At 41.6% G+C, this 26571-nt stretch overlaps 1 protein-coding gene and 1 long non-coding RNA gene across 2 annotated transcripts in view; one reads left to right on the top strand and one right to left on the bottom strand.

Moving 5' to 3' along the window:
* Positions 1 to 12881, bottom strand: part of LOC138975354 (beta-glucuronidase-like) — a 14144-nt gene extending 1263 nt beyond the window's left edge. The window contains exons 1-12 of the mRNA XM_070348014.1: positions 12653 to 12881; positions 11205 to 11381; positions 10192 to 10367; positions 9437 to 9579; positions 8911 to 9116; positions 6804 to 6932; positions 6164 to 6339; positions 5425 to 5574; positions 4610 to 4697; positions 2623 to 2799; positions 1854 to 1989; positions 1 to 441 (exon numbers count right to left, since the gene is read on the bottom strand). The exon at positions 1 to 441 is cut by the window's left edge and continues 1263 nt beyond it. Coding sequence (XP_070204115.1) covers positions 287 to 441; positions 1854 to 1989; positions 2623 to 2799; positions 4610 to 4697; positions 5425 to 5574; positions 6164 to 6339; positions 6804 to 6932; positions 8911 to 9116; positions 9437 to 9579; positions 10192 to 10367; positions 11205 to 11381; positions 12653 to 12856 — 1917 coding nt within the window. The 5' untranslated portion in view covers positions 12857 to 12881 and the 3' untranslated portion in view covers positions 1 to 286. The remainder of the gene's footprint in view (positions 442 to 1853; positions 1990 to 2622; positions 2800 to 4609; positions 4698 to 5424; positions 5575 to 6163; positions 6340 to 6803; positions 6933 to 8910; positions 9117 to 9436; positions 9580 to 10191; positions 10368 to 11204; positions 11382 to 12652) is intronic.
* Positions 12882 to 14905: 2024 nt separating this feature from the next.
* LOC138975353 (uncharacterized) lies at positions 14906 to 23595 on the top strand. Its single transcript, XR_011458627.1, has 3 exons — positions 14906 to 15043; positions 17457 to 17568; positions 23270 to 23595. It is a non-coding gene; the product is annotated as an uncharacterized lncRNA (long non-coding RNA).
* The last annotated feature ends 2976 nt before the right edge of the window (positions 23596 to 26571 follow it).

Genomic DNA, 26571 nt, shown 5'->3' with positions numbered 1-26571 from the left:
TTTTAACATCCAATCGATCCCACATCTCGCACACACATATATACAGACAGACAGACACATATACACAGATGAACACGTGCACAGACACGGACACATGCACACATTAAAATCAAACACCACTTTATACTGAACCACCCACAGTGAACAGTTACCAAAATTAAGTACCCTGTTAACCTTTGACCCTCATCAATTAGAAGAAGAAAAATAAAAATAACACCACATTGGATTTCTTTCACCAATTGAAACCTTTGGCAGTTCTGTTAGGGAAAAAAAGTGTGTGATTTATTCAGCTAATCAAAGGCTCTGAAGGTTCTGTCGGGAAAACAGGTCTTGTGCTGTTAGCCAGACTGAGATATCTGCTGCGCAGCAAATGACCCGACGCCTTGGGCTGTCGCTGACGTGTCAGTACGCCTTTACGGTTCCCCACCACTCGTGTTACACCTGTAGACAGATGACAAAGTTATCATTAGCCTTTACCACTCCACATATTTGTTCTGTACATTCTCTCCCCTACTGCCAAGTTATTTTCTTTGATTAGCTTTGAATGTGATACTACCTTTGTGAAATCACTCGATTTTGACTAGAGACGCCATTGGCGTGCTTAAATCTAAAACTATTTAAACACAGCAAAACACTAATACATTATTTGTTATGATTGAATAAATTCCGGCCAGTATTCATCGTCCCCCACTCCCTCTCAAAATCACCCCAAAAGTGTGAGAAAAATCAGGTCTTCAAAGGGAGGTAAATTTTTATATTTTATAAAATGTGACCCTCCACCACGGAATGAGTCGCATGTCACCTTTGCATGATTTTCCTATTTTTACACTTTCCTAAAGAGTTTTTTATGCTCTATCCAGTGGTGAAAACCGTTTTACAAAAGAGCAAAAACGGTTTGAGTTATACGCCTGTGACTAAGGTGACCCTCACACTGTTACAAGACACTTCCCGGACTTATATTAAGCCTAGCGCAGAACCGGCGCGCGAGGTGACTGATGCGACTCATTTCGTGGTGGAGGGTCACAAATGACTAAGCCTCAAAAGAGGGCATTTCCGTTTGAAAAACAATGCAAATTGGAGCTAATTGTTAATTGTGACGCTAATGCTAATCTTCAAAGAATGCAGCTCTTCCACACCTCAGAAAACCCCAACCGAGTTTTTTCTTGGAAACATCTACTGTATTCAGTTTACTACAGTGGAACCCCCTTTATACAACATCCACAAATCTGAGAAAATCAGGTCTTAAAAAGTCGCGTAAGGCGAAATTACAACATTTAGTCAAGCTGTCAAACTAACAGAATGAAACTGAACTCACTGCATTTTTACAGCAAGAGCGTATACTCGTAGCATCGTCAGTCCAACGCTCGATGCAAAGGCAGTGAAATTGACAAGAAGAGCGGGGTAGGAGTTGCGCTGAGAAGGATAGCACGCTTTTCTTTATCTCTATTCTTTTGAACTTTCTAAGCGTGTTTTTAATCCAAACATATCACATCTATATGTTTTTGGAATCAGGAATCAGGAATCTGGGGATATCATTCCCAGGAACTTTCATGTCAAATTTCATAAAGATCGGTCCAGTAGTTTGGTCTGAATCGCTCTACACACACACACGCACAGACAGACACACACACACACATACACCACGACCCTCGTCTCGATTCCCCCTCTACGTTAAAACATTTAGTCAAAACTTGACTAAATGTAAAAAGGAGGGAGTCTTAAATTGGGGGTAAATTTACAGAGGATATGAACAGGAAATCCAAAAACTAAGGTCTTATCAGGAAGGTCTTACATTCGGGGGGGTGGGGGGGGGGGGCTTGGGCTTAAAAGGAGGGTTCAACTGTACAACTTGCCTTGAACTGTCATGAAGTCTGCAAAGTTCCAGACCATCTCCCCCACCAGGAACTGGGACCGGAACTTGTCGAACGTCTTGTGGTACTCTGACATGAAGTCCGTCTGGAACTCCTCTGTGAATGTGAATGATGGCTCCTGAAATAATTGATGGCCCAAAAAATCAAGTAAAGCTAACAGCCAACAAACAAACAATAAACAGGATAACAAAACAAAACACACACAAATAGTGTAAGTGTGTATGTTTCCGTTGAAAATATTAAGAGCTGAATCAGTGTGTGTGTGTGTGTGTGTGTGTGTGTGTGTGTGTGTGTGTGTGTGTGTGTGTGTGTGTGTCTGTGTGTGACAGTGTAATGAATGCGTGCGTGTATGTGTGTGTGTATGCGCTTGTACACTGCTTTGTTGTATGCATGTTATTCTTTCTCCCAATCTCAACTCAGCAAAGACTTGTGATGTTGAAATAAGTATAAGTTACACCTCCGTTCAACAATGGTATCGTGTGGTATCTCGTCGAGAGAGAAAAATAAAGAGAGAAAGAGATGTGAGAGAGAGACAGAGAGACAGAGACAGAGAGACAGAGACAGAGAGAGAGAGAGAGAGAGAGAGACAGAGAGACAGAGAGACAGAGAGAGAGAGAGAGAGGGCTGGGCGAGGAGAAGGAAGGAAACTATTAACAGGCAAAGAGAGATCGAGATCTGAGATGGAGAGCCAAACTCTTTTAACACGAAGGACATGCAATGACAGCATTTCAGGCCCTACTCATTTGCATACCTGATGCAAACCAGCTATGGTGTCAGCGCCGTACTCAGTGATCATGATAGGTTTGTTGTGCTTGGAGCGCCAGTTGGCAAAGTCCTCGCCCAGCTGGAGATGAATGACCTCTGTGTGACCCGCGTCACTGTACCAGCCGTAGTAACGATTGAGGCAAATCACGTCCACAAACTGTGTCTGGAACATAATACAAAAGTACGGTGAAACCCCTCTTTTATTAACCCTTTTTAAGACCTTGTACTCTGCCCTTTTTAAGACTCCTTTTGTTTTCCAGATGTCTGTAAATTTACCTCCATGTGTTCTTCTTCAGCGTTCCAGAATTGTCTGGTTACATATGAGCTCGTTTGCCCATTTGGGTTCCCCAAACTATACTCTGAGAGCATATATAGTCAGCTTCACTCCGCTTTCGTTGAGTAGGCATGCTGGGTATTTTCGTGTTTCCATAACCCACCGAACTCGGACATGGATTACAGGATCTTTTCCGTGCGCACTTGGTCTTGTGCTACCGTGTACACACGAAGGGAGTTAAGTCACTAGCAGGTCTGCACATAAGTTGACCTGGGAGATCGGAAAAATCTCCACTCTTAACCCACCAGGCGGCAGCGACTGGGATTCGAACTCACGACCTCCCGATAAGGAGGCCGACGTCTTATCACCATGCCACTGCGCCCCTTACCTTTTAAGACCTGCTTTCTCAGATTTATTTTAAGGTCTTAACATGGAATTTACAGATGTTACAACAGATTATTGGATTTACTGAAGACAAATAATCAAACTAGGAATGACCCAGTCATCACCTTACCAATTAGCAAAGCAGTGATTTAAGAGGCATATTATGTATTTACAACTGTGGCTAGTCTGCGATTCCACAATCAAAGAATCAAGAAAGTTAGGTCTCAAAAAAGAACAACTTTCTTTGCACTATACTAAAACGCTGGACAAGATTCTGGCAAAATAAACTGCTTGTCAAAAGACTAATACACATGTTCAATTTTGTGTAGACAGGACAAATGAAAAACGGGAATATTGCAAAATATGTACACTACATGTACAATCTTCTCAAAACGAACCCATAGCTGTGCATGCTTGTGATGAATTTTTATTTTGCTAATCTAAAATTTTAAAAAACAAACACAAAATGAATCATATTGTTATTGTTGGAAAAATCGTTCATTTCAGTAAATGCAACAATTCAAATTAAATAAAACAATTCCGAAGTCCTAGTCTGAAAATCAGAAAAGGAAAAACTGAACACTTTTCAACATCAGTTTAAAAAACTAACCTATTTATTGTAAGCGTAACAGCTCTAGTCCATTTTGTTCAGATATCTCACTTAGCAATTCTGTATACTACTGGTATAAAAATCCTCAGACCAGAATATATGAGCTACACAAGCAGCTAGAGGCGTGATTGTGTATATAGAGAATACCCATACATGGCTTACTGTACGTGTCATACCAGATTTACACTAGTTGCTTTTTTAAATAATTTGAACTGCGAGCGAAAGCGAGCTAGCTTTTTAATATTTGAAAAAACAACGAGTGTAAATCAGTAGTACAACAGAGCAAGCCATGCAGTATTCTGTTTATCATATATACTGCATGTACTTGCGTGCCTTTTGCTCCTAACACTCCCGAGTCGACGTGCCAAAATTATAAAGACGCGTCTTATGGAACCTCGATCTCTTCCAAAGCATCGTGCAATCTTTGACGTCAAAGCAACGAGACGTCACTCTACTAAGTATAGCGTGACGCATTAGTTCTAAAAAATTCTTCCATGGGGATACAGCAAGCGCAAAAGTGTTTCCATAATGATGTTTGTCTCAGTGACTTTGGCATCAGAAGCAGTGGAAAAGCAGGTCCCTGCAAGACCTCATTTACATGATACATGTATACACACGTGTGGTTTGAACGATATTGTTATCTCATGAGTGGTCTCTCTCGATCTCGAGTATGTAGGATAAAACATTAGTTAAATGCATACTTACTACTAAATCGTTGTAGTAGTCTTGGTTGGCAACGAAGGTGACAGGTCTGCCGGACTTATCCAGAGTCCTGGTATATGAGATAACTTCTCTGCAAACGAAATGGAGCAGAATTTATTGAAGCATGCACTTGGAACTCAATGCGAGCTAGACTTTATATTCATAACAAACTGAGGCAGGGGAGTACTCTGGAGAATTTAAGATCTAAAACACAAATGATAGCATCATGCAGAACTGACAACAACTGAGTAAAGGAGAGTTACTTAATAACTATCTTTAATCTAATAACTCTCGTTGACTGCCTTTGACAACAATCCTTAAAGCACTTAATTGCATAATCAAATAAAAAGAAAAACAAAAAACGTACACCAGTAACCAGGTTAGGTACGTTTATATCTATAATCAATATTTTGGCACGTTACTGCCTTCTTCGGGATATAAGCACTTATAATTGCTTCCTTTAGATTCTTAGATCTCAGCCTCTATTAACAAAAATAGATAAATAGGTAAGGTGTCCTTTCCTGACAGGTATACCTGGTCTAGGTGATAGACAAAGAGAAAATTGAAGATTAATGTCCTTTACCGACACAAATCTTTCAAATAAAGGGGGTGCTACCCTTAACCCACCAGGCGCTGCCAGGATTTGAATTCAGGACCCTCCACTTGGGAGGCCGATGTCTTATCCACTAGGCTACTGCGCCCGTCCCCGTCGCGATATAACCTTCGTGGTTGAAAACGACGTTAAACACCAAATAAAGAAAGAAAGACTGCGCCCGTCGTTTTGACCATATAATAAGAAAAAAGAAAAAACAACTCACTTGAAATAGTTTTCTGCCTGAGGCAGCTGTGAGGCTGGTTCGTTGGCGACAGACCACATGCACACGGACGGTCGGTTCTTGTCCCTCTGAACCATCTCAGCCATGACCGCCTTGTGGTGTGCCAGTGACACGGGGCCAAAGTTTTCAGGTCTGGACATGAGCAAAAATAATCAACTAACTTCAGGATTTGCTACACAATGTTGTGTTAAGGCGGTCCTTAATTCAGCCCGACGTTGTCTTTACAAATACTTTGCGAAGTCTTTTTACCAAAAACTCAGTGCATGAGCTTCGTGCGGCCAGCTTCGCGAAGAATACTACGCGTAGTCGATTTTGCCCAGTTAAGGACAGGCTTAATACACAGAGAGCTATAGTCTAAAAAAGCAATAGGCAAAGAGGTTTCCTTCTAAATCCATGTAATTTCAAAGAGCTGTACATTGGCCAAATGCTCATTTCGCTGCAAGAAAACCTATAGTACGATCTAAAAGGTATTTTAATGTTCTTTTCAGTGAAATTGCAAGATAATACAAGCATGGCTTTTTGTGCTCCATTGATTGCATCATGCATTGTGCTTTGCAAAATATTTGAATAGAAAAGCACATTGCAAAAGGTTTACCCTTAATATGAGAAAAGATTTCACTTGTACATTGAAACCTCTCCGACTGATTACTGACTCTGTGTGATTTAAGTGTCCGCAATCCAAAAATAACATTCACATTCAATGCGACTGATCTCTACTCACCGTACAATTCCAACCCCTGGGCTTTCATCGATAACCACAATGCCTTGCTGATCAGCCTGGTCCATGATCTCCTCTGCGTAGGGGTAGTGGGACGTTCGGAAACAGTTGGCGCCAAGCCATTTCAACATGGCGAAGTCTCTGGCAATCAGGGGATAGTCCAGGCCTTTGCCTCGGATCTGTCATTGAGGGTGAGAGGGGTGTTTACAAAACGACCACTATAGATTTTTGCTTCACATACACACTATACTTGTATGGCAAGCATACATTTTGAGCATGAATGTGCATTGTATTGGCAAATATGCCAAAGTGATGCACACACTTGCACATGCAGAGACAAACACAGAGAGATGAACACACACATGCGGACACACAAACACACAGACACATGGACACGCACCAAAACAGACATCCACACAACACTTTCCAGAAGTAAATTTACAAGGCAAGTAAAATACTCCATCAGTCTTTTGAAACATCAAGACACAAATTTGCTCACCAACCTCTAACTGCATTTTCTATCCCCCATCCCATCCCAAAACACATACACATATACACATGCACAGAGACAGACCACGTACGACATATGAACAAAAAGACAGACCTTTAGACGGACAGACAGAGAAACAGACGCTTCACTTACATCTGAGTCTTCATGTTTGGCGACTCCATGACAGTAGAAGGGAAGACCATTGATAAGGAACTGGGTGTCCGTCACTTTCACCGTGCGAATCCCAAATGGTTGGCGGTAAATGTCTCCTGAGACGTTAACCTGAGAGAAAAACAAAAACAAAAACATTTTCCCTCAACCTGATTTTTGTGCCAATGTGCATAAATAGCTTAAATACAATCAGATTAATGAAAACAAGCTTGTGCGCTTCTTCATTGGGTTCATATATCGAAATCAGTAGAAATGGAAACTGATATATGCGTTATAGGGCGCATTGTGTAAAGCGGATGTTTGAGGGATCTGCATATTTTCTTCTTCTTCTGCGTTCCTGTTGCCATGCTAGACTGTCAAGGTTGTTGATGTGATGAAGTCTGCAGTTCGCCGCAGGGACTCCGCTGGGCCCCACAGTTTCTCCTTCAGGTCCACCATCTCTGGCCAGAATTCTCTTCTCAGGTCTGCAAAGGTTGGGCATGACTGGAGGACATGTTCCGGGGTCTGCGTGCCTGTTCCACACGAACAGTTGTCTGTGTGAAAGATCTTCATTCTGTACAGGTGGGCTAAGAGCCGGCAGTGCATGACCAGATCTGCATATCGAAGTCAACGTGGAATTTTGTCCCAACTCGATTCTTGGCGATTTATGATGTTTTTGTGCTTTGGACTAAGTAAATCATTCTCCATGAAACATATTCTCTTAAATACGATTGACAATGCATACTTTAACATTCTTTTATCTTTCTATCTGTACCAGGAACAAATATAAACACTACAGTGGAACCCCCTTTTTAAGACCTCCAAAAATCTGAGAAAATCGGGTCTAAAAAAGGAGGGAGTCTTAAAATGGGGGTAATTTTACAGAGGTTATGAACAGAAAGTCTGAGAAAACGAGGTCTTAAAAAGGAGGGAGTCTTAAATTGGGGGGTCTTAAAAGGGGGGTTCCACTGTATTTCAAAATAAAAATAAGCAGGTTTGTCCTTCTCCTCAAAAGCTGTTTAAAATGAGTGACGCCAAAATTCCACGACAATGTCGATATTGGAGCTCAAGCAGGTGATATTGCTGTGTGCTCTGGCACGAACAGGGATACACTTACCTTTCTTTCTTTTCTCTCTTCCTTTATTTGGTGTTTAACGTCGTTTTCAACCACGGAGGTTATATCGCGACGGGGAAAGGGGGGGGGGATAGGATAGAGCCACTTGTTAATTGTTTCTTGTTCACAAAAGCACTAATCAAAAAACTGCTCCAGGGGCTTGCAATGTAGTACAATATATGACCTTACTGGGAGAATGCAAGTTTCCAGTACAAAGGACTTAACATTTCTTACATACTGCTTGACTAAAATCTTTACAAACATTGACTATATTCTATACAAGAAACACTTAACAAGGGTAAAAGGAGAAACAGAATCCGTTAGTAGCCTCTTACGACATGCTGGGGAGCATCGGGTAAATTCTTCCCCCTAACCCGCGGGGGGTGGTTTGTTATTGGAACATTATATTTATAACAAAACAAAACTTTACGTTCACTCATCTTCTCACTCTTCAACCCAGCAGTCTTTTAAGCGGACAGACAGACAAACACTTATAAAACAGACAATAAACTAATTGCCTCGCTTGTACTTATCTGACAAATTGTCCAGAGGCTCGCTCGGAAGACACAAGCGAGACAATAAGTTAACCCCTTCACTGCCCACCCCGTATGTAATACGTGGTCATTTTCGGTTTGTCCTACGCCCATAACCGTATCTCATACGTGGGATTTGTGTCAACAACATTTCAGGACATTTCTGAAAACTAAATGGGAGGTAACCACTGTCCAAGTACTTGTAGGGGTTCTAAACACATTTCGTTCCCATAGACCGTTCGGATAATGCTGTTATACTGTGGCAGTGAAGGGGTTAATTATCTAGATCAGTATTATATTGTATAAGTGTTTGTCTGCATGTCAGTCCACATAAAAGACTGATGGGCTGAAGATCAATAACATAGCTTTCTTGTTTTTTTATTCTGAATTTTGGAACGTTGGCTGTCAATAGTTTTGGATTTTACATGTATAACCTTTCTTGCAGCAAGAAACTCTAACACACCTTCAGTGTGTACAAGTACCCCGCATCATCCGGCTTCATGGTCCAAGGCCACCAAAGGCGCGCATTGGGGATGACGATGGTATCCTGGAGACGGTTGCTAGGCTGCGCCGACACAGTGTTGCCGTCTCTGTCCTCAATCGTCACCTCCACGTTGGTTGGAGCATCTCCACTAGCCTTTTCCTCCATGACGCTGTAGGTGACCACGCCTGAAAAAAACACAGAGGAACTAAATGTGCTGGTAATTTGACACAGATATTAATTAAGTCATGCACTGATTAGTCACACATCAATACAGCCAGCTCTCTTGGTCTACCGAGTTGATTTGAAGACATAATATATTGACTGATAATAGACGTACACTGTGTACACAAATATATTCAAAGCATACACGTATGCACAAACACACCCATGTGCGCATATGCACACTCACACACACACTGACATACACACCAACATGCATGATTGAAAACGCACACACACACAGACAACAACAAAAACTAAGCTGGAAAGGGAAGTAACTTTTTACCATCTTTGCCCCGAATACTGGTGACGACGGTGATATCATCAATGAAAGTGTTGGGTGTTGTATATAGGTGTACATGACGGTGAATTCCAGCGTAGTTGAAAAAATCCATCTGGACATTCTGAACAAAGTAGCCGAGCGGATATCTGCGACAGAAACAACATGAGCTCTAAAAATGAAAAACGTTGATGACAGAATCTGAAAAACAAGCTTTTTTTCTAGTTTAAAGATCAATTTGCGCTGGTGTTCATAGGTAGCAGTAGCAAATAAGGAAGAAAAATAAGAAGAAGCGGCAGTTAAGTGCTATAGTAACTTAAAATCTATGGAGCTGGGGGGGTGTGCTGAGCTAATGAGTTAACAACAGCACTGCTCGTAATTGTTTCACTCAGGTGAAATGTGAACTAGATTAAGTACATGTACTCAACTTGCATTTCCCCTGCAGAAAAGGTACATAACAAAAAATGAAAGTTGAGGACGAAGGTCATCGACTTGTTCATTTCAACGGGAATTGTTCATTATTCTCTCTGGTGTCAGGCAATTAGTTTCACACAACTCTCACTTACTCTTGTTGTCGCCTTTTATCTCTTAGAGTATACATGTATAACCAAGTCAACAATGACATAATTCTCAGCATGAAACTAAATCACAGATTCAAACGCAAATTTATTAAACAGTGAACCGCACACCGCACGCATACAGCCCTTTTCACAAGTCTGTCAATATCAAAATTGAATACAGTTTTGTTTACACCAACTCACTTTCTTGTGTCCGTTTTGAAGGTAAGGCTGCCAGGCGGCAAAGTGGTGGGAAGGAGAGTGTTGTTCACCGCCACAGTGATGCGGTTCACTCCGCTGAAGCTGAGAGCCGAGTTTATCTGACCTTCGAAGGGCAAATGACCTCCATCATGGGTCATCACCTGTTGTCCGTTCACCCACTGGGAACAAAGAATTTATATAAAAATATAGGTACAAATGTATTAATGAGTATAAGAACAAGCAAACTTTCCTAACTTTTAAAGGTGCGATCATTATCATTATGTAACTTGTAAGGCACAACCCAAATGTTTTCTCACAAAAATTAGAAATAGCCAGATATAGAGCACTTAACTAATGAAAAAGGGGCAAATAAAACCAAACAGACTAAATATTTAAAGGGTGCAAACTTGGTCATGGGGCCAGAGGAGCATGAGGCGAAAATGGGTGCCACCCAAGTACGTGTGTCGGAATCAGCCGTGGGGTTTGATTGGTGGAGATTAAGATTTATGGTGATTTAATTCAACTAATCAGACTCCTCAGCTTGCTCCCACCCAAATTCGCTTTGCGCACCTAGCTCAACCAAGAATACAATGAATAGCAAATGGGGGATCAGAAAGAGACAGATATATTCAAACACACAAAGAGACAAACCCACGGACACATACAGACTGACATACACACAGTGACAGATGTTTGTATCTTTTGATCGATAACTTTGGACACAATTGAGTGCTGACAAAGTTAAAGGCATCCACTGCTGTTGGTTTGGTTTTACATGTACACACACACACACACACAACACACAGTCAGCACACACATGCATAAATATACACACCCACACACACACACACAAACAGACAGAGGCATGCCACGGATGCACGTACACACACATACCCATGCACACACACACACAAACAGACATGCAGAGGCAACCATGTATGCACACAGAGAAAAACACAACACACACACACAGAAACACGCACACACACAAATTAAGGCAACCATGACACACTCACCACCATGGCATAGTAATGGGCGCTGCCAAACCTCAGCAGAACTCGCTCACTTTGCCAGGCCTTGGAGACATACAAGTCGCGGTCATACCACACCCAGCCGACAAAGTCCCGCAGGCTTTTGTCGTTGGTGATGTCATTGTAACTGGAGGGTACTGGCATGGGAATCACATCTCCCGTCTGAAATGAAAAATAAACTCAGACAACGTCTACATGTATTCAAACCTACCCAGGCAGTGTGTGCGTGTGTGTTCAGACAATATGTTTTAGTTTAATTCCCTGTTGTAATCCTTATGTTTGCTAGTTTTTCATTGTTTTATGTGTTTTAGATATGTATGTAATTTGTTCAGTATGCCTGCTGTGTTTTAATTTCTTGATTTTTAATTACATGCTTTCTGTTTTGTTTTTGTGGTTGTTTTTTTAAACAAGTTTTGACATTGTAAAGCAGTCGGTGCTGTACATATAGAGCTATCTAAAACTGTTTTATTATAATTGTTTTAATTATCATAGCAATTCTATAATTATGCTTGGATGAGCATTTCATACATGTTGTAATACCAAGAGCACATAATTATGGAACTGTTGATCACTTGATGGTGCATTTGCTATGATAATTTAAACAATTATAATAAAACAGTTTTAGATATATATAGCTCTATATGAGTATACATTGATGTATGTTATTGTAAGAGGCTTTGATGTCATCCGTAAGGAGAGTTTCCTCCCTGACACCCTTGAGCTCCGCACGGAAGCTGTCCCAATTTGCCTGTTTGTAATTACAAGTACTTTTTTCTGGCCTCCGAGTTATTGCGATTAGGGGCGAAATGGCGGAAGGTGAGAACAATGGGTAAGTGATCGGAGCCGAGCGTGTCCGGGAGAACGTTCCGGTCGATGTCAGTGGCTATGGAATTAGAGAGAGAGAGAGAGAGAGAGAGAGAGAGAGAGAGAGAGAGAGAGAGAGAGAGAGAGAGAGAGAGAGAGAGAGAGAGAGAGAGAGAGAGAGCAAGAACAAGAACAATTCTTTATTTAACGAGGGTAATAGAGTAAGCAGTGATCTGCTTTTTTACATCTGGCCCTCGCCCTTAACTTAGAGGGACTAATCTAAAATTGCTAAAGAATAAGCAAGTAAAGAAAACTACTGGTACATGATTATAATAAAATAAAAGTAAGAACATATCATCAATTTACATACAATACATTGCTTAAATGAAAAATGTAAGTTCATTTGACATGAGTTAAGAATTATAGAGTAAATAGCACTGACGTAACAAAGCTGTGAATGAGAGAGAGAGATCGATGCTTTTTAAAAAAAGGACGGGAAGACATTTTAACCACCACTATTAACCGGACGCATGGTGCTTGTCAGGATATTGAGATCTATTCAGGATGATAGCGGGGAGGATAAATCGAAAATTAGGAAGACAAAAATTAATGGAGACAGCAAAACTTACAGCAGATAGCGGTTTCATCCACCATTGATCAACAAAACTCTGATTCCTTGTGGATGATGTGTCAGCTCTGAAATTCCACATTCCATCAAGATCCTTCACCACGCGACTTTCAGAGTCCCTTGGGTACAAAATACCTGTGCATAATGCAGAAACGGGAAGTACTGACCAGACCAGAAACCGTAGCGGCCGCCACACACCCTCCATTTTCGCTTTCGAGAGTCATGTGACTGTACAGTTGCACAAGGGTACCTTCCCTTGTGGGTCCGCCTAAACTACGCGCCAGCATGCGCTAGCACGCGCCAGCACGCGCTACCTTGAACCATAGCACTTATATACTTTATTTTTATATTTCTAGTTAGTTCATCGTCCGTTCTCACATAATACAAAATTTCAAACTTCAATGATGAAAAATACGGAAGTTATGACGAGTTTAAGGAGAGCTAATGCACTACTCTCAAATCCGACGATTGTCGGACATGGAGCCACGGCCTTAGGATAGCTCTCCTATAACGCGTCTTAGCTATCGTAAATTTTATCACTGAAGTTTGAAATTTTGTATAATGTAAGAACTGACGATGGAATGACTAGAAACATACAGATAAATTATATAACAGCTATGAATCTCAGTAGCGTCCACTTAAAATTGGTAGCACGCAGTTTTAGTCACTGCCGGATTTTGTCGGATTTGAGAGTAGCGCATTAGCTCGCCTAAAACCCGTCATAACTACTGAAATGTTCAACACTCAAGCTTGAAATTTTGTATTATGTAAGATTGGACAATGAACTATATAGACTATAAAAATAAATTATGTAAGTGGTATGGATCACTGGGTAGCGTCTACTTCAAAGTGGTAGCACGCTGTTTAGTCAATCATAGAGAAATCGTCGGATTTGAGAGTAGTGCATTAGCTCTCCTTAAACTCGTCATAACTTCCGTATTTTTATCATTGAAGTTTGAAATTTTGTATTATGTGAGAATGGACGATGAACTAACTAGAAATATAAAAATAAAGTATATAAGTGCTATGGTTCAAGCTCAAAGCAATTGGACTACAGGGGAAACTCCTGAACTGGATCCAAGCCTTCCTAAGCAATAGGCACCAGCAAGTTGTTGTTAACGGCTCTCACTCAGCACCAGCACCAGTTACTAGTGGTATCCCACAAGGCAGCGTACTGGGCCCAGTTTTGTTTGTCATGTACATCAATGACCTGCCACGAGTGGTGAACAACAGTGTGAAGCTTTTCAAGTCGCTGATGACACCAAGCTCTACGCAAGAAGTGACTCAACCGAACTCACAAACTCAATCCAAGATGACTTGGACAGACTCCAGGAATGGTCAGAGACATGGCTCTTGTCCTTCCACCCCCAGAAATGTCACACCATGAAAATAGGTCCAAAGAAATCGGACGCAAAATACCACATGACAAACTCAGCAGATGGAGTACAGCATGACCTATCTGAAACGACGCTAGAGAAAGATCTAGGTGTGCACATTGACGACAAACTGTCTTTCAAGGAACACATTACAACATCAGTATCAAAGGCAAACAGAGTACTTGGAGTAATTAGAAGAACCTTTCAGAACTTGGACAAGGAAACCTTCGTACAGCTGTACAAAAGCTTGGCGGTCAGGCCCATTCTAGAATATGGTCACTCAGTCTGGAATCCACAGGCTAAAGGGCTCTGCAAAGACCTAGAGAATGTCCAGAGAAGGGCAACAAGGATGATTGGAAGTCTGAAGGAACTGTCATACTCAGAAAGGCTTAGGATCCTGGGAATTCCTTGTCTCCAGCATCGTCGGCGCAGGGGTGATATGATTGACACTTTTAAATACCTCAAAGGTATATACATTACCCAGAAACCCAATCTACACAAACCCCCACCCACTGAAAGGGACATGAGAGGAAACAGTCTTAAACTGTTTAAAAACTTTGCCAAGTCAAAAGTAAGGAGTGCCTTCTTCGCAGACAGAGTTGTCTTAGACTGGAACACCCTGCCCGAAAACGTTGTGACAGCTGATAGCGTTAACTGCTTTAAAGCACGACTGGACAGCCACTGGAAAGACACATCAAGTGTCTACACACCAAGCTGCTACTAGCCCCCCCGCGTATGCAGCTTACCTTTGTGGATCGGCGTACAGGTTTTTAACCTAAATCGTCGTACAAGTACAAGTACAAGTACAAGTAAGTAAGTAAGGTAGCGCGTGCTGGCGCGTGCTAGCGCGTGCTGGCGCGTAGTTTAGTCGGACCGTCCCTTGTTGAGAGAAGGGAAATAACTCCAGTGCTTCCTGCAAGAACAACCTTGGAATACTCAGGCAAAACCATGTTTTTCACACGGGTTTTGTTCTTTTACAAAAAGCATCGAGGCACTCCAGGTCTTCTCCGTGCTGGGTAAGGTTGAGTAGGGTAGATCCGAATAACTGACACCTCAGAAAATGCACGCATCATGTGAACGAGCAAGAGAGCAGTGTCAAAATCTGGTCACAGTTTCACTTTCAGTGTGTCAGTCACTCAGTGTCACTCGCACTGTGTCAGTCGACTCGGTGTGTAGAGAAACAAAATGTGTGTGTGTGTACATCTATAGCCCTTGCTCTAAATAAGAGAGTCAAATCTCAGTAGTGTTTAATTTAAAGTTAAACTTAAGGGAGGGAAGTGTTGATCAAACTGGTTGTTTGCAATCGACCGTCAGGTAATTAATTTCAGCTAAGTTCTGAGTAATGGAACATTGGAAGGGATCGAGTATTTCGGTACTTATTTTTTCCGAAAACCCACCAAAACCTCCGAACAAAACCGAAAACCTCGTGAGAAATTTGAAAAATGTGTCCTAAGATCGTGTTTTATTGACATGTTTGATTGAAATCTAACTTAAATCTGCAACTTTCACCGCCCATGGCTTTGTTTTCGTGTTCGTGTGAGGATTGACGAAGGTGGAGAAGTATTGAAGAAAGTGAACTCGGTAATCTTGAACTTTGGTGTGTTAGATTAATAACACACTAAAGTTCAACATTAACATGAACTCTAAGGCACAAAAACACTGAAAACAGACGATGTGAGCGTCATTGTTGTTTTTATTTGTGATTTGAACATGGTTTTCGACAGAGAAAAAAGAGAATCTTTTGGTTTATCGCTGATGAAAGTTATCCATTTACGTGTGCGAGTGCGTATATATCCATTTGTGTATGACGTCATCAATAATAGGGACTGGGTGGCCGAGTGGTAACGCACTTGCGCTCGGAATCGAGAGGTTGCGTGTTCGACCCTGGGTCAGGCCGCTATTTTCTCCCCCCTTTCCTAACCTAGGTGGTGGGTTCAAGTGCTAGTCTTTCGGATGAGACGAAAAACCCGAGGTCCCTTCGTGTACACTACATTGGGGTGTGCACGTTAAAGATCCCACGATTGACAAAAGGGTCTTTCCTGGCAAAATTGTATAGGCATAGATAAAAATGTCCACCAAAATACCCGTGTGACTTGGAATAATAGGCCGTGAAAAGTAGGATATGCGCTGAAATGGCTGCGATCTGCTGGCCGATGTGAATGCGTGATGTATTGTGTAAAAAATTCCATCTCACACGGCATAAATAAATCCCTGCGCCTTGAATATGTGCGCGATATAAATTGCATAAAATTTAAATAAAACCATAAAAAAATAAATCCCTGCGCTTAGAACTGTACCCACGGAATACGCGCGATATAAGCCTCATATTGATTGATTGATTGAATACTTGTGTGTTTTATGATAACAAGAGTTACCTCCCTTGCATTGAAATTGTTGCATCAACTTCGTTGAAAATCACAAAAAGAAGGGTGCATGAAGCATGAATCAAGCATGCCTTCTCGCAAGCATGTCCAAAACTTCACTTTTAGGATAGATTTAGTTATTTTAGATGGTTTTTTTTTTAGGTGTCTGGGGGTTTTGGGGGTTTTCGGAGAAAATAAGTACCCGAGTATTTCTGTTCAGATGTGTGGGATACAATTGGCATCATCATAACATTTTAACAAGTGCCCTGCCGGCTGTGCAAGTACTGTGCAAGTGCAGAGGGTCTTAATTAATTCGACCAGTAACACTGACAGCAATCTGCAATATATTCTGGTTTAGCCCCGAGAGAGATTCAGTCATTCACGGTGACACAAAGTGAATCACTAAATGTTCTCTCATTTATCACTATCAGTATCACTATGTGACGTCACTTCCACAAAGATCACGAATAGGAGGCAATCTCCCTGCTGTATTTTTTTCAGATTAATCCCCATTCGGGTTCAAGCGCGGTCATACTGAAACAAATGTTCTCTCTTCTTTTAGTGTGTGACACAGCCACCACAGAGCCTTATTTAATTTATAGGCCTTGTGTGAGGAACGTTGTCAAACAGAATGATTCTCAAAATGTTTAAACAAATTTCAGTATGTGACTTAAATTTTAAATTCACTTCCATAGGGCAATAATTCTTTAACTCATTGTCTCCCAGACCTGTACGGATATATCCGTACCCACTCATATGGCTCTATCTGACCAGGTACGGATCCGCTCAGCCTGTTAGCTTCAGTCGCTTCCTGTAAAGTCCATCTAACGCCTACATTCCAGCGTGTTGATACACAGTTACTACACAGTTACTAAATTCTTCTTAGTGACCTGCTGCAGCACAGCTGGTCTTGGCTAAAAAAAACTTGGCCAACATAGGTGGGGTAGAAAGTGTTAAAGCCTCAGTAACCATAACATTGATTCAGAAACACCCGCAATTATCTGTGTTAATCTATTATATGCTGCGTTTAAATGAATGTCATAATGTCAGTGGCTTTTCTTTTCAGCAAACATCGTGCTTTGCCTTTCATCAGTGTATCCTTGAAGAAGCATGCCCTTCGCTGGTTGATGTTGGAACAGCAGAATGTAGAAATTCTCTCCAAGCCTTATTTGTCGGAGGTATGTGGTACACAGAGAGAGAGAGAGAGCGAGACAGACAGACAGAGAGAGAGAGAGAGAGAGAGAGAGAGAGGAGAGAGAGAGAGAGAGAGAGGAGAGAGAGAGAGAGAGAGAGAGGAGAGAGAGAGGAGAGAGAGAGAGAGAGAGAGAGAGAGAGAGAGAGAGAGAGCGAGACAGACAGACAGAGAGAGAGAGAGAGAGAGAGCGAGACAGACAGACAGAGAGAGAGAGAGAGAGAGAGAGAGATTGAGAGAGAGATTTGATAAGTGAAATGGATTGTTGTGAATAATGAATTGTAATATATTGTGCTAGTGCTCTTGCCTCGAATTTAGATCGAGGGCCCCCATCTGACAAGCGAAAAGAAGAAGAGGAGATTAATGGCCCACAATTTCATTAAAACTAAGAGAGAGAGAGAGAGAGAGAGAGAGAGAGAGAGAGAGAGAGAGAGGAGAGAGAGAGAGAGAGAGAGAGAGAGAGAGAGAGAGAGAGAGAGAGAGAGAGAGAGAGAGAGAGAGAGAGAGAGAGAGAGAGAGAGAGAGAGAGAATCAAGCAACAAAAATTGAAAAAGACAATCTGCCGAGCATGACCAATGTCCTCCATAAAACCGCCCCTTAATTCAGTGAGATTCCGCCGGCGTGAGTCACTTTTGCAAACAAAAAAAAGTGTTTTCAAATAATATTAATTCAGTTAAAGGATTGAAATGATCGCTGGTTACTGGCAATACAAAATATGTATTAAATTTGGTCAGTTTATTTGCTGTGTCAGATTCATGAAACATACTCCCAGAATGCGCCAGATTGCACAGATTTTAACCTTCGCCAGAACACACATAAACCCTTGCATAACCGACGATGCGGGTCGTCCATGGCCCATATTTTTTATAGAGGCCTCGAAGTGTTTATTCCTCAACCGATGGTGCGGGTCCTCCACGACCCATATTCTCCAAGAGAGTCATACATCATGTGATCATGCTTTTTTTTGCATCTTTGCTGGTTTTTTCCTGTCCTGTTTCCAGCTGCAGAAGAGACAGCGTTTTCGTTTGGGAGCGCTCTCTGATGAGCTGGCTCCTTCCTGGGACAAAGCCCGCTTTTGCCCAGACCCTGAAGCTTTCTGTGCCTTGCGACCCTTCCTTCTATCTTCAGGAGGAGCAAGTTTTTCCTCCAAGTTGCGAATGGCCTTCTGCACTGTTTCATGCAGACTTCTGGGCAAGGTGACAGTTGCCAAACGGCGTTTCATCTGAGGGAAGGAAAGTTCCTCACTGATGGCCCTAATGAATGGAGCACGCTCGTCATCTTTTGAGAGCCTGTGCTCTGGGAAACGCAGCTTCCAGATGACACGAGCTGCAATGTTGGACAGGTCAAGGATGTTAAAAAACATGACCATTGGCCACCTTTGCGTTCTGCGCTTTGTGGTGTATGCATGTGCCATTTTATCGACTGTATCGACAGCTCCTTTTGTGTCATTATAGAATAGAACTATCTCTGGTTTTCTTTTTGCGTTTGCTGGCGTTGCATCAATGACACCAGTGTCGTGCATAGTGCTGATCAACACAACCTGCTTGTTCTTTTTGCTCTGGTATTGTACAAGTGTATGGTTCTTGTCAAACATGAAGCGACTATCATGGAGAGGCAACTTTTTTTTACTCTTGAAGGAGTCTGGCAAGAACCGCTTGTTCTGCCTGACAACGCCAACTGTGGTCAAGCCATTCTTCAGAAGTGTTTCCGTGAGGACATGGTGCATGGTCTGTAAAGTAATTGTCACATGTCACATTTCGCCCACTTTTGAAGAAAGGCGTGACCAGATCAATGGAATTATTGCGCCCCAGATTGATAGTCCTTGGCTGACCAGCTGCTCGCCCCAAATAAGGGATACCCTTCAATGGAAAGTTGGACTGAGAATCTGCCACCCAGAAGACTGTTATGCCATATTTATCGGGCTTGAATGGCAGGTACTGCAGAAAGCTGCAGCGTCCCCTAAAGGGCACCAGCTGCTCGTACACAGTCACAGAGCAGCCTGGGACATAATGTTGGGACAAGTTCTTCATGAACTCGTCCCACATGTCACGGAACGGTGCAAATATGTCTCTCTGCCTTCTGGCAGTTCTGGTTGATTTGTCGTCAAAACGCAAAGTGTCATGAGGAGCTGGAAGCGTCTCCTGCTCATGCATGCTCTGATCATAGTGAAACCATTCACAGAGTCCCACAATGTTTCAGTGTTCACAAAGCCTTGTTTTCTGGTACCCAGAAAAAGAAGCATACCAATGAGACCTTCACATTCAACTGTGTCCATTGGCTCCCACTTCTCCTTCAAGATCGGGAACCTTCAATGTTTGTAAACTGGACAATGTCACTGATCATCATTGTGTCATTTACAAACAGTCTGTAAGCATCACGTGGACTGTTAGTATGCTGACAACCAACAGCCTGATTGCTAGAAGCCCTGAAAACATTTCTGGCAAGGGTCCTTGCCTTGTTGGGGTTTGGATTCCTGCTCCATTTTGTCCCATCCTTGGCAGTTTCACCCGTGAATATTGTGGCAGTCTGGTAATCCTCCCCCCTCTTCTCCCCTTCCCCCGAAGAATCAGACTCCTCACTGGGTGTGTCACTATCTGCTGGTGCAGGCGGCTCCTCTTCACTCGTCTCGTTATCTACACTGACAAGGCCTTCTTCTGTGTCCGAGGCTGCATCTGCATCCACATCTTGCGCTGAAACAAACATAGCCAAACTGATAATGCAACAGATGAAAAGAAAACAACTCAAGAAACTATTCAGAAATTCCGGTCTCTCTCTCTCTCTCTCTCTCTCTCTCTCTCTCTCTCTCTCTCTCTCTCTCTCTCTCTCTCTCTCTCTCTCTCTCTCTCTCTCTCATCACTCATACAAACAGAGATACAAAAACACAGACCTCTCACTCGTAAACACATTGCATGTACATACACACAGAAAACAATGCAACAATTATAAAATAAAACCAGTGCAAATAAACCAGATGCTCTTGCATAGTGATAAGCACACCAGCCGATATACACAACATAAACGAGAGAGAGAGAGGAGTGGGGTGTTAGTGGTTTGTAATATCATGCATATGGGGGGGGGGGGGGGGGGGCGGTTCTATAACTTACACAGGCCCTCATCCTCAAAAGCGCCGCCTTCTGCTACTGCCAAGGCCTCAAATATGGTTGGTCTCTCCTGCGCATCTGCAACCAAAGACACAGGCCATTAATTTCATGAACAGATTGTCACAAGGACTGGCCTCCAAGTTTGATTGAGCAAACGAGAATAGATAGATAGATAGATAATTTATTGCCAAGTGTACAATACATGAATGAACATAAAAAATACACGAGGAAAGCAGCTTGCTGTGTGATAAAAACAAAAATAAATAGCATTCATACATCACTGGCACATAGCATCATACATACATGGGTAAGACAATTTGGTATCACAGTAACTAATACATACACTATACAGACATGGTGAGAACTATGAAACTCTAAGAGCTATCGGAACCACAATAAAAGTACGCAGAATAAGATAGGATTCCCCCCCCCCCCCCCCCCACTATCAACTATTGTAAGAACTGAATAAGAAGAAGATATCTATTTTCTATTACTTTCACCATGAGACGATAAACAACATTGACTAACAATATCACGACACCATTACATGCCTACACCACTGTGTTTGAAAACAAATGGATGAAAATACAAGACCAAAGTTAAAAGAAACATTAATAATAATAATAATAAATAATAATGAATTTTATTTATAATGCGCCTTTCCTCATAGAAAAACAAGCTCATTGCACATTACAGAAAACTTTTTTTAAAGAGTAATAAGACAAGACTTAAAATCATTACAGACAGCAATTAGTGAGAACACAGAATAAATATGTGAAACAGTATGTACATTCAATGGCCAACCGAATAGAACAAGTTACACACACACACCATTACATTGCATTACAACAACAACAACTCACCTTTTCAGCTCTCCATCCTTGCAGTTACAAGATGTTGCCGCTCTTTGGAAGTGAAGAATGACAAATAGAATCATGCAGCCGAAGAGTGGCAGTGATGCGATTGTCTAAGTGGCTCAAGGAGGCGTCCCGTTCTCAGAATTTCAAAACCGAAACAAAAGCGACTGATTCTCAGAATTTCAAGACCGAAACAAAAGCGACTGATTCTCAGAATTTCAAAACCAAAACAAAGGCAACTGGTTCTCAGAATTTCAATACCAAAACCAAAGCGATTGGTTCTCAGACTTTCAAACAAAATGTGTTTTTTTTAATCCAGAACAAGCAGGCGTATGTTTTTGAGTCACTTGAGAAAAAGTGACTCTATGTAATCGGTCAGTGTTAGTCTGTCCGGCCGGCCGTCCGGCCGTCCGTAGACACCACCTTAACGTTGGACTTTTCTCGGAAACTATCAAAGCGATCGGGCTCATATTTTGTTTAGTCGTGACCTCCAATGACCTCTACACTTTAACGATGGTTTCGTTGACCTTTGACCTTTTTCAAGGTCACAGGTCAGCGTCAAAGGAAAAATTAGACATTTTATATCTTTGACAAAGTATCTCGGAAACTATCAAAGCGATCGGGCTCATATTTTGTTTAGTCGTGACCTCCAATGACCTCTACACTTTAACGATGGTTTCGTTGACCTTTGACCTTTTTCAAGGTCACAGGTCAGCGTCAAAGGAAAAATTAGACATTTTATATCTTTGACAAAGTTCATCGGATGTGATTGAAACTTTGTAGGATTATTCTTTACATCAAAGTATTTACATCTGTAGCCTTTTACGAACGTTATCAGAAAAACAAGGGAGATAACTAACCTTTTCTGTTCGGCAACACACAACTTAACGTTGGGCTTTTCTCGGAAACTATAAAAGTGACCGGGCTCAAATTTTATGTGAACGTGACTCATTGTGTTGTGAATAGCAATTTCTTCCTGTCCATCTGATGCCTCATATAATATTCAGAACTGCGAAAGTGACTCGATCGAGCGTTTGCTCTTCTTGTTTCCAACAGTTCTTGTATGGCCTGTATTGTCAGGAAAAGTATAAACAACACTCTGCCTCTACTTTGTACAGTATGAGTAGTGGATGACCCGCATCATCGGGAGAAGAATAATCAGCTTTCTACCTCTTTGAACATCATGGGCCCTGTACGACCCGCGCTGTCGGTTAAGGAATAGTCACGTAGGGCACTCTTTAATATGTATGGGTCCTCCACGACCCGTATCGTCGTGAGTGTTATAATCAAATTAACACCTTAATTACCTAATGACCACTTCACCTAGATTATTTTCCTCATGTGTGCATGTGCACAACCAGGTGATCAACAATTACATAAAGTTTCATTGATTTCTGTTCAGTAGTTTAGGAGAAATCTTTGATCTATTGTATCTCTGGGTCCTGGAGGACCCATGGTCAAAGGTAAAGGTTAGATTTCAGATAAATTCAGGGGGACCCCCCTAGTTTTCCGAGATTTTTCTTACAATCAATTACCATGCCTGCTCTACCTAATAATTCTTTTCTGTTGCAAGTCTGTGGAAAAGAAAAATGTATTCTAAAAAAACCGATATTTTGTTGTCCACAACTTGTAGAAGTAGAAATTCTATCATTTATATCTTTGATTGACTTTTATTTTGTCTGATTACTTTTTATTGATTTCTTCTTCTTTTTTCTTTTTTTTTCTGAAGGAGGAGGAATTCAATTCAGCCAAAGCCAGAAAACAGCAAGACAACTTCGTTGAGAAGAAGCTTTTGGAGCGACAAGCAAACATGATGCCCCACCGAACTGCAAAGGATATCTTCACAAATTTGTATAAGCAAAGGAGTTGGGAATGAAAGTTTGATGCAGCAGACTCTACCTGTCGTTGGTGATGTGTGAACGAATTGACTGTATGCATGGGAAGCATGAATGTGTTTGCATAAAATTGTGAGTCACTTTTTCAGCTGTAATGTAATGGTTGTGCATTAACTCTTTAAAGTTGAAGATAAAATTATGAATAACATACGTTACTTAGCTTGGTGTGTGTGTGCGTGCGTTCATTCTCCTGTGTGTGTGTACATACATGTGTGCATTCTTGTTAGTGTGTGTCTGTGTGATATGTGACATGTAAACTACCATGTACAGATCTGTCCAAGCTTTTGCAATAAGAGCATTATTCCGTTTAGACACATACATAAAATCAACAGATTTTCAGCTTCCTTAATTTGCATTATTGCAGAGTGGGATATTTTTTTTTAGCTCAATGAATTTTGCAGATTGACATAGGTGTCAAGTAAGAAATCTCAATTCAGCAAAACCATTCCCCTCTACAGAGTATTAAGCGCCAGTCTGTGGGGTTGTGTGTGTATGTGTCCAAGTTCTTAACCCATGCAAAAACCTGGACATATCTTTACAGGGGAAGAAAAATAGTCAAACCTGCCCTAAGCCCACAACTCGATAACAACCACATCTAAACAACAAAGTGACTGTGGTAAGATGAACAAAGTTAAAAAAACAAAGGAATACTGTACTCACCAATACAAGAATGAGACAAGACGGTACACATTTTCGCTTATGGAAGCTTCATCAGGAAAAACAAGAACACAAAAACAACCACATGTCCACAGCGCCACCCAGAATGATCCCAACAAGTTTTTTTGTTTTTAACATTTTTATATATTTTTTAACATTTTATATGTAATTATTACCGTTTATCTACAGCAAATACATCCAGTCGGTCCCTTGGGTGGTCAAATATAGACGGGTTCTACTGTACCTCTGTTTTCACACCATGTCAACCAGAGATGTATTATACACAGATCAACACTCTTTCTAATCTGAGTGAAATATATATATATTATATATATTGCACACACTGGAGATGGGAACTCAGTTGAGGTTAATGACTGAAATCTTTATTCACTGATCTCAGATTGCTAAAAAGGTTGAACAGCAAAGGTCATTAACACATTGACCTGGTTAGTGATTAGGACAATTAAGGCAATGAATTAAACTGAGGCACAGTGGACGTTCATCCTATTTAAGTTGACTTTATTGATTAGTTAGCATAGTTACAAAGCCTTTTCCAGTTTATCACCGCAGACGTACTTGAATTTCAGCACAGCAAAAGTCACTTGGACTTCGCAGGGTAAACCCACCTCTTCTTCTTCTTCTTTGTTCATGGGCTTAGACTCCCACGTTCACTCATTTTTTTAGCATTTTTACATGTATGACCGTACCCCACCATTCAGGCAGCATATGCCGATTTCGAGGAGGCACGCTGGGTATTTTCGTGTTTCTATAACCCACCGAACTCTGACATGGATTACAGGATCTTTTCCGTGCGCACTTGGTCTTGTGCTAGCGTGTACACGTCCATGAAGGGGGTTAAGTCACTAGCAGGTCTGCACATAAGTTGACCTGGGAGATCGGAAAAATCTCCACTCTTAACCCACCAGGCGGCAGCGGCCGGGATTCAAACTCACGTCCTCCCGATTAGGAGGCCGACGTCTTGCCACTGCGCCCGTCTCAAAATGTTATCCAAAATGGCATGGTTCCTTTTTAGAGGATGGACCTAAATGTAATTAGTTTCAAGCAGGGAGATAACTAATGAGAAAAGCAACAACATTGAATCGGTCCTGAAAAACCAAATACTGCAGGTTGAATGGACATGACAAACCAAATACTGCAGGTTGAAGGGACATGACAAACCAAATACTGTAGGTTGAAGGGACATGAAAAACCAAATACTGCAGGTTGAAGGGACATGACAAACCAAATACTGCAGGTTGAAGGGACATGACAAACCAAATACTGCAGGTTGAAGGGACATGACAAACCAAATACTCAGGTTGAAGGGACATGAAAAACCAAATACTGCAGGTTGAATGGACATGACAAACCAAATACTGCAGGTTGAAGGGACATGACAAACCAAATACTGTAGGTTGAAGGGACATGACAAACCAAATACTGTAGGTTGAAGGGACATGAAAAACCAAATACTGTAGGTTGAAGGGACATGACAAACCAAATACTGTAGGTTGAAGGGACATGAAAAACCAAATACTGTAGGTTGAAGGGACATGACAAACCTAATACTGTAGGTTGAAGGGACATGACAAACCTAATACTGCAGGTTGAAGGGACATGACAAACCTAATACTGCAGGTTGAAGGGACATGAAAAACCAAATACTGTAGGTTGAAGGGACATGACAAACCTAATACTGTAGGTTGAAGGGACATGACAAACCTAACACTGCAGGTTGAAGGGACATGACAAACCAAACACTGTAGGTTGAAGGGACATGACAAACCTAACACTGTAGGTTGAAGGGACATGACAAACCTAACACTGTAGGTTGAAGGGACATGACAAACCTAACACTGCAGGTTGAAGGGACATGACAAACCTAATACTGTAGGTTGAAGGGACATGACAAACCTAACACTGCAGGTTGAAGGGACATGACAAACCTAATACTGTAGGTTGAAGGGACATGACAAACCAAATACTGTAGGTTGAAGGGACATGACAAACCTAACACTGCAGGTTGAAGGGACATGACAAACCTAACACTGTAGGTTGAAGGGACATGACAAACCTAAAACTGTAGGTTGAAGGGACATGACAAACCTAATACTGCAGGTTGAAGAGACATGACAAACCTAACACTGCAGGTTGAAGGGACATGACAAACCTAACACTGTAGGTTGAAGGGACATGACAAACCTAATACAGTAGGTTGAAGGGACATGAAAAACCAAATACTGCAGGTTGAAGGGACATGACAAACCAAATACTGCAGGTTGAAGGGACATGACAAACCTAATACAGTAGGTTGAAGGGACATGACAAACCTAATACTGCAGGTTGAAGGGACATGACAAACCAAATACTGCAGGTTGAAGGGACATGACAAACCTAACACTGTAGGTTGAATGGACATGACAAACCAAATACTGCAGGTTGAAGGAACATGAAAAACCTAATACTGCAGGTTGAAGGG

This window comes from Littorina saxatilis, linkage group LG9 (genome assembly GCF_037325665.1).
Source record: "Littorina saxatilis isolate snail1 linkage group LG9, US_GU_Lsax_2.0, whole genome shotgun sequence".
Taxonomy (NCBI): domain Eukaryota; kingdom Metazoa; phylum Mollusca; class Gastropoda; order Littorinimorpha; family Littorinidae; genus Littorina; species Littorina saxatilis.
The sequence above is the reverse complement of the archived record's forward strand: the minus strand, read 5'-3'. Positions and strand labels throughout refer to the sequence as shown.